The sequence below is a fragment of the Phaseolus vulgaris genome, chromosome 6, assembly GCF_051622355.1.
Source record: "Phaseolus vulgaris cultivar YP4 chromosome 6, ASM5162235v1, whole genome shotgun sequence".
Lineage (NCBI taxonomy): Eukaryota > Viridiplantae > Streptophyta > Magnoliopsida > Fabales > Fabaceae > Phaseolus > Phaseolus vulgaris.
The window spans coordinates 23,623,440-23,632,137 of record NC_143503.1 but is presented as its reverse complement, the minus strand read 5'-3'; the positions used below and the strand labels follow the sequence as shown (position 1 = coordinate 23,632,137).

Sequence of the window (8,698 nt, the reverse complement as noted above, 5' to 3'; positions counted from 1 at the left end):
TTACTATTTTTAATATATTTACATATTTGAATTTCCGGAACACAGATTATGAAATATTTTCTTAAAATATATTTTTACATTTTGTTTTCTGTTTTTTTTTTTCAAAATGTATTTTTATTTATTTTAGAATTATTTTTAGATAATGAAATTTGGGTTTTCCAGTTATATGAGATTTCATTTTCAGAATACATTTTTTTTAATTTTCTTTTTCTGAAATGTATTTTTTAATCCAGACTTTTAATTATGAAATGAAAAACAATCTTGAAAAAGTTAATTGGGTGGAGGATCAAATTAATTGATTGGATGAAAGAAACAATTATGCTGGTTACAAAGCTCTCATAATTACACTGTTGGTAATAACAAAATTGATTTCTGTTTATATTTTCGATAAATAATTGTAGAAGGATTTAACATGTTATTATCATTTATATAATATATTATATTTTTATTTTATCTTTTCATTTATTTCAGTCATTGTTAATATCTGTAGTCTTTGAATTTTTTAATCTCAAATATTTTGTTTATTTTGTTGATTTCAGTCATTTATTTCATTTCTAGTGTTTATTTTTAAACTCTTTAGAAAAATATAAAAAACTAAACGTAAATTATTTCACATATTTAGAAATAAAGAACAATTATATTTTGAGAATTATTTTAATTTTCTATTAAACCAAATAATATATATTAATCACTACAAATATATTTAAGCTCAATATTCCTACGAATTTTTCAGGTAAAAAAAGAACACTTCATTTTCCCTCTTCCTCCTGTGCGTGCGTTTCCACTACAATCATCACACACTTCTCACAATAATCACAGTTACTGCGAATCTTTCTACTGAAGCCTGAGAAAAGTGCTTCCCAGATTCGTTGCTTCCACCATGGAGGAACAAATCCCGTTTAAGAATCTCCATAGCCGAGAGTATTCGGGTCACAAGAAGAAGGTACCCTTTTGCTCCCTCTTTCTCATTCATGGTAAACGCGTTCAAAGCTCTTCACTTTCGTGCCTCTTATGCTTGAAACCTTCGGTTTATGTGGAAAACAAGCCCTTGTTCAATTTTTCTGCTTCAATTCTGAAATGGGTGTTTTTTTTTTCTCCACTAGGTGCACTCTGTGGCGTGGAATTGCATTGGCACAAAACTTGCTTCTGGCTCTGTGGACCAAACTGCGCGAATATGGCATATTGAGCCACATGGGCATGTGAGATTACTCCTAATTGCTCCCCCTTTTGTTTTGTGTTTGTGGCACCAATTTTTTAATTTTGTTTTGATATATTTTTCTCATAATAGCGCTCTCTGAAGAATGAGACAACATGTTATCTTGTTTAATTTCGTTGATTAAATTGTATTAGCCTTCGGTCCGGGCCAGACTTGTAGGTTGTTGTACCTGATTATGGCTTGAGGGTTATGGAATAAAAGTGTCATTAGTCACATAGAGATGGTGTCATTTGATTGGAGAAAACATAAGTTAGTGTTTACAAAGAAATGTAGTTGGTGCGCTGTTTGTTAAAAAAATGAATACCCAAGTGTTGATATCTTGTTAATAATTTTCACTATGAAATAACCTTTTTACTTTCTGGGGATGAGATAAATGACCTCTAAAGGATTTTGGGTTTAGGTAAATGTTTTCTTCACATAAGATTTTAGTTTTTTTAAAGTGATTTTACCAAGGGTTAATCCTTGAAATATTTTAGCAGAAGGAAGAGTTAAACTTAATGCTGAGATGCATCTAGAGCAGGGAAAGTACTAGGATCAGTTGGGATCAATGGATGAGGGTTACCAAAGGTTCACTACCTATGGATTACCTTCAGTGATCCAAATCGACTGTAATGTCAGAGAGGATGTTTCTATTAGAATTAGATCTTGTTCGATCTAATCAATAATGACATTGTGAATTCTGCATAATCTGAAAGGAAATCCTTATTGAAGCTGTAGGTCAACTATGAATTTTCCAGTCTCATTCAATAAATGAAAGATTACGTTTATTGTAGGGCAAGGTCAAAGATATTGAATTGAAAGGGCACAGTGATAGTGTTGATCAGCTATGCTGGGACCCTAAGCATGCTGATCTGATTGCAACTGCATCGGGTGACAAGACTGTTCGCTTGTGGGATGCTCGAAGTAAGTGATTATTTAGATACACAATTTATTTTAGTATGTCATATCAGAAGGCAGGAGATATATTATGGCTTTTTATAATTTGGGAGACATGTAATGCGTTGTATGGTTATATTTTCTTCATCCAATACAAACCTATACCATATATGCAATTTGGAATGCACAAATAATTGGTTTATTTACTTGAAAATATTTCTATAGGTAAGATACGTGTTTTTTAATGAATAGTTGGAAAAAATGCTAATTGAATTAGCTCAACAGAAGTCTAAAATGATATAAATAGATTATTATTTTGATTAAGGAACGGGAGGGGGCTTGGAAAAAGTTGATGATGTTTGGTTTCTGCAGGTGGAAAATGTTCACAACAGGCAGAACTTAGTGGGGAGAATATCAACATCACTTACAAACCTGATGGGACTCATGTAGCTGTTGGTAACAGGGTATGTGACACAATCCATTTGCTTTAAGCTCTGAAGTGCAGGTGTGGTGATTGGATATCAGTGCCAACTGTAGGCTGTTTTGCTTGAATTGTTTCTTGCTCTAGAATCATTAGGTCTGTAGTTATTCAATAGACTATGGCTATGGTTCTCTTGCTGTTTTTAAGTGTGGTAAAGTTATTCCTTGTTTTGTGTTTCATAGGATGACGAATTAACAATACTGGATGTTCGGAAGTTCAAACCAATTCATAGGCGCAAGTTCAATTATGAGGTATAATCTAGTTTATACTTCATTCTTGTTGTTGCATCCGTTTCTGTCAATTTGTTAAAGCCTATTTTTGAGAATGAGAAATGATGCTGAAACTTGAAAATTATAAGTGACTTGTCTTTCATTAGCCTTTATCAGTTTAATTGGTAAAATACATATGTTATGTTTGTATATTCTTGAACTATTCCCATTAGAATATGTTGTATATAAATATATCCCCTTTTTCTTTATTTTAAGTGAATATAGTTAAGTTTCTAGATGGTTTTAGAGCGAGGTTTTTTTATTATTAAAAAGATGTCTAGTTCATCATCTTCCAAGTCAGTGCCTTTTCTCTGCCTTCACTTCCACTCCAGCCATTGCAACCGAGGAAGTATGGGGCTTATCCAATCATGTTTTGTGGTCCAAGGCTGTTGAGAAGTGGTGTATTGGACAAGGATTGAAGAATCACCTCTACACTAAGCTTGAAGATGTGAAGGAGGATAGGGAAATTTGGTAAAAGAATGATACTTTGTTGTTGTGCACTCTGATATTGGGCCCATAAGCTCATTAGTATATTTTGTATATAAGTATATCCTTGTACTCTTATTTTTCATATAAGTGAATAGAATTCAGTGTTTACATGTTAGTTTGGATTACCTTCTATTTTAAACCATCCAACCATGTTGAGGAATAGAAATTGAAATTTACAGTCCAATAAAGGGCTTGTTAGTCGGAGGTAAATTACATATTGTTTTGTAAGTTGATATAAATTTACAGTCAATTGGCAGAACTAAGCGGGCTAGTATTAAACCATCAAAATTAACCAATAATTATCATATTTTTGTTGTTTGACTTCTATATTGGTTGAACACGAGAGACTTTCAATTCCTTGCTTTGAAACCTGTTGAGTCTTTTAAAAATATACATAATGTTGTTTTTTCACTATATCCACACCAGTGTAAGTTTCAAGGATTCACCCTATATGGAAAATAGTGTGGATTACTATCTGAATGAGTACCGTATGCTTCTGCTTCCCATCACATACCCTCACTTTCTGAACTACCTGTGTTTTCTGGTTCCTAGCTTTGTTTTCTTCTCTTTTTGCATTCATCTCACCTGAAGTTCTAACTCCTTCAATATCATTCATTATCGTTGTTTTGCTCAGTTGCACCCAACTTATACCTGCTCTTTTGGGAGTTCATACGTGTCCATCTATGATTTACACTCTTACAATACTTAAAAAGTGTAAATCCACAAAGGAAAACATAACTCTATCAAGAAGAATTGATTCATTGAACACGATGATTCTCTTTTTTTTTCCAGGTAAATGAGATTGCTTGGAACATGACCGGCGAGATGTTCTTTCTAACAACAGGAAATGGTAAGATCATTGACTGACTTGGTACTTTCTAAAATATAAATCTCAACTTGGGCTTTTATAAAGTAGAGGACTTTCTTATATTTTTATCATTTCATCTTGCCCTCTTAGGGACTGTGGAAGTACTGTCTTACCCATCTCTTCGACCTCTTGACACTCTCATGGCTCATACAGCTGGTTGTTATTGCATTGCAATTGATCCAGTAGGAAGGTATGTTTCCAAGAGTTCGCTATTTCTGGTCTCACTGATAGCATTTCTGTTAGAAAGTTAGATACAAATGTACAACCATATATCTGGTTCTAAAATTTTAATTTGTTGTCTTCATTTCCTTCAATTGAGTAACCTTAGTTTCCATAGAAAAAGTATCTATAAAAGGACATAACAAATAAATAATGCCATGTTATTCTGGCAGATATTTTGCTGTTGGAAGTGCTGATTCCCTTGTCAGCCTGTGGAACATCTCAGAGATGCTCTGTGTGCGTACCTTCACAAAGCTAGAGTGAGTTTTCATTGGTTTTCATGTTTGTGTATTCAGCTTTCATTGTTTGGGCTATGTTGATTGTTTTTCTTGTTTCTGTGACAAATATGAAATGCTTTGTTTCTTAGGTGGCCCGTCCGAACGATTGGCTTCAATTATACTGGGGATTTAATTGCTTCTGCAAGTGAAGACTTGTTCATTGATATAGTAAGTTACATGACTTTCTTTCTTTCTTTCTTGTTCCTTGCTTCCTTTCTTTCTTCGTTTTTCTCCCTTTCTTTCTTTATTGCGCTTACTTGCTTTCTTTATTGTGCTTACTTGCTTTCTTTATTGTGCTTACTTGCTTTCTTTATTGTGCTTACTTGCTTTCTTTATTGCTTCGTTGCTTTCTTGTTTTTTGCTTTCTTTCTCGCTTGCTTGTTAGCTTCCTTTTTTGCTTGCTAGCTTGCTTCCTTTCTTATTTCCATATTAAGAAGTGAATTTTAAATTTAACTAACTTTATAAAATCGGCTTATAAGGTGAGGTTTACACCTAGTTATATATTATGAAATGTCATTGACTATATTATCTCTAGTCAATGTGTGATCTACAACACCCCACTCACGCTAAGACCTATCAACTCGTGCGTGAGACTATATATTTATGAGTGTTCCGATAACGGGTGGTCTGATAAGTCCAACAAACTCTTCTTACTAGGATAGATTCTAAATGACTTTGATACCATATTAATAAGTGGACTTTAAACCTAAGGTAACTCTATAAAAATGACTTATAAGATGAGGTTTGCACTCACTTATATCATAAAATATTCTTATCTCTAGCCGATGTGGGATCTCCAACACACTCCTTCACGTTGAGATTGTCAACTTGTGTGTGAAACCTTTTGTTTGCTTTCTTTCTCCTTGCTTCCTTTCTTTCTTCTTTTTTCTGTTTTTTTGTTGTTTTCTTACCTTCTTGCTTTCTTTTTTTTCTTAAGTATTTTCTTTCTTACTTTCTTGCTTGCTAGCTTTCTTCCTTTCTTTATTCCTTCGGTTGCTTCCTTGGTTTCTTTCTTTTTTAATCTTTCTTGGTTGCTTTCTTACTTTCTTGCTTGATGTCTTGCTTTATTTATTGCTTTCTTTCTTGCTTTATTTGTTGCTTTCTTGCTTGATGTCTTGTTTTATTTGTCGTTTTCTTGCTTGATGTGTTGCTTTATTTGTTGTTTTCTTTCTTTCTTGCCTTGCTTGCTTTTCTTTCTTGCTTTCTTTTTTGATTGCTACTTTATGCAACAGTCAAACGTTGAAACTGGAAGAACAGTGCATCAAATTCCTTGTAGAGCCGCTATGAACAGTGTTGAGTGGAATCCTAAATACAATTTACTTGCTTATGCTGGTGATGACAAAAACAAGTATCAGGCTGATGAAGGTATCATTTTTGGTGTACCAGTTAAGTTTTAATTGAAACACAATGACACTGCTAACTTTTGTGCATTTTGGTTGCAGGTGTTTTTCGCATTTTTGGTTTTGAAAATGCTTAGTATCTGTCAGGCATCTTTTTACTAGCATTTGAGTATGCATGGAAGACTTGAGTGCCTAATAGAGGTTGATTTGTATTATGAATGGATTATTGGATTTTTGGAACAAGGGACATTCACATAGGATAAAGGATTTTTTTGTTTTCATTATTTTTTTAACATTGCTTTAACTTATGTTATAAAACCCGTGATGTGACCAAATTTTCCCACAGGATAAGGCTTATTAATGTTATAGTTAAAGATATTGTTGATACAATTCTACTACTATTAGAATTGGAGATATCATCACTCTGGTACTACTTAACAAATTAGCGTGCATTAAACGACTGCAACACAAATAATAATCTGCTTCCAAGTTGGACCAAAACTGTCAATAGTAAAAATGCTGCAAATTGTCAATTGCAGACAAAAATGTTTTTTTATTGGAGAAAACCCTAAATCTGCTTGGTTGATTGTAATAATGTGAATAAAAACAGCACTAAATTGGTTTCAATTTGGTAAATCTGCTTCCAAGTATTTGTAATTATGGATCAGAGTCAATTTGTCTCTAGTGGCACTTGATTGCTAGTTTTATTTTATCTTTTATAGGTTATTCAGTGAATTTTTATCTCCCAACCTCCAAAAAGCTTTATATTTGGGAACAAGGGACACTCACAAGCGAACATGGCCCAAAAAAAGAATGAAAGAATTTGTTCATAATTTTATGGGAAATAAGAATAATACAATGTTAAATTGAAATGAAATGTTAAAGAATTTTCTAAAAAATGAAAAATGTCAACTTGGCTAGATTGTTCTAAAAAATGAATTCGCATCTTGGTAGTATAGAATGAGTCAAAATTGGAGCAGCAAGCACTGCATTGTAGATAGAGTTCCCAACATTGTAGATCTCAAGAGCACACAAGAGGTGTTGCATCCAGCAATCAGCAACACAACCATCAAGTGAAACCTTCTCAGTAGGGACTTGAATGTGTCTCCTGTCTCCTATAGTTGGTCCTGTTTGTGCATGTATGCATGACATATCACATGCTCAAGCCCCTCTCCTTGCAAAATTTGAACTTTGCATTCAAATGAGGCTTCTCTTATCTTCAAAAGGGTTGTCTAATCTATCGGACCAAATCTGCTTCATTCCCCCATCAAAGGCTAAACAAGTGCAAGAGACAAACCATATAAAAACAACAGTATTTTCCTCAAAATTTAATTTACTGCTAAGGAACAAATTTTACCAATTAAAGAAGATTGGAAGACTACAGTTGCTATATTTAGACTTTACTCTTTTAAAGATCTGATTTTGTATGTAAATTTATTAGACAAAGAGGGGGGAAATTTGTACCACAACAAGTCCCTCAGCAAAAAATTCATGCTCCAAGGAGAGGCAGATCCATGATCACAAGCCACAGAGGACCAACTTGGAAGCAGGAAACAGCAAACCTGTAAAGCAAACAAGGGAAATGGTGAGTAAGTTCTTAGAACACCAAGTGAGTGGTCCCCACTTGATCTCAACACTGGAGCTCTTCATCCTCTTCCCACAATTAGGCTCCTTAGACAGATCAAAACTAGCCCCTTTCATCCTCAACTCCTGAATGCACCTTGTGACAGCCCTACCATCACTCCTCTCCCTTTGCAACTGTGCCCACACCTTCCAATACCTGTGCACCTTCACCTGAACAAGAACCACAAACACAAGGGAAGTGCAAAGGGACAACATGGAGGGAAGCCACCACTTATAACAAACACTGTGTTGGTCCTGCTGGTCCTCTTGGTGAGACTTGGTCCAGGAAGTGAACAAGAGGGTTAGGAAGAAGCCATGAAAGATGAAGAAGAAAGAAGATAGTTGAAAGAGTTCAGCTTTGATAGAGTCCATTCTTGTCTCCTTGTGAGCAATGCGTTTAGCAAAGAGTTCTTCCTCTCTTTGCCATAGCTTCAGAAGCAAAAGGTGACCAGGGCTTTCGGAGATTTCAGTCAAAGGGTGATCCTCTATTGCCTCAATCATGTTGCTTGTCATGGAACACAAGACATTCTTGTGATGAAGATGGTGTTCTTGCTCAACGGGGATTTCTACTATGTGGGCATCTTTTGCTTCACCCATTGTTGCTATGATAATAGATTGAACTAAGAAAAGAATGTGATAAAACAAAGATGGTGGATTGTTGCTTGAGAGAGAGATAGAGATAGAGAAAGAGAGAGAGATGAAAGTGAAGTGGATTGTGAGAAGATATCTGTAACGTTATATATGATTTTGGTTACCAACCGTTACAATTAAGGTTTCAACGGTAACATTTCTCTTTATGATCTTTCTCTGATTTTTTTTTTAGTTTAGTACTGTTGATCTCAACGGATACTTCTGTTCACTTAGTTTTATATTTATAACCACTAATAATGGAAATAGAATTTTGTAACTATTTTATATATATATATATATATATATATATATATATTATTCTCATATTTATTAATCAAGTTTTCGTTATCTAGAAAAACAGCACATGAAGTGTTTTATTTTATAAATATGATCGTGATTTAAAAGAAAA

The 8,698-nt window shown here is 34.0% G+C and overlaps 2 protein-coding genes across 3 annotated transcripts; one reads left to right on the top strand and one right to left on the bottom strand.

Moving 5' to 3' along the window:
- The first annotated feature begins 722 nt into the window (after positions 1 to 722).
- On the top strand, positions 723 to 6,426 carry TEX1 (Transducin/WD40 repeat-like superfamily protein). Of its 2 annotated transcripts, none has more exons than XM_068639076.1 (11): positions 723 to 943; positions 1,104 to 1,199; positions 1,990 to 2,119; positions 2,465 to 2,556; positions 2,756 to 2,824; positions 4,124 to 4,181; positions 4,290 to 4,389; positions 4,592 to 4,678; positions 4,786 to 4,864; positions 5,929 to 6,061; positions 6,139 to 6,426. In XM_068639076.1, exons 1-11 carry the CDS (start codon positions 881 to 883, stop codon positions 6,171 to 6,173), a joined length of 942 nt encoding a protein of 313 aa, XP_068495177.1. In that variant the 5' UTR covers positions 723 to 880; the 3' UTR covers positions 6,174 to 6,426. The 2 variants fall into 2 exon arrangements, with proteins under 2 accessions (XP_068495177.1, XP_090159450.1); XM_090303324.1 differs by having other exon boundaries at positions 939 to 974.
- Positions 6,427 to 6,834: 408 nt separating this feature from the next.
- On the bottom strand, positions 6,835 to 8,375 carry LOC137831408 (RNA polymerase II elongation factor). The gene is made up of 2 exons (XM_068639077.2): positions 7,501 to 8,375; positions 6,835 to 7,310 (listed from the first exon to the last, which is right to left on the bottom strand). Exon 1 carries the CDS (start codon positions 8,254 to 8,256, stop codon positions 7,555 to 7,557), a length of 702 nt encoding a protein of 233 aa, XP_068495178.1. The 5' UTR covers positions 8,257 to 8,375; the 3' UTR covers positions 6,835 to 7,310; positions 7,501 to 7,554.
- Between the last annotated feature and the right edge of the window lie 323 nt (positions 8,376 to 8,698).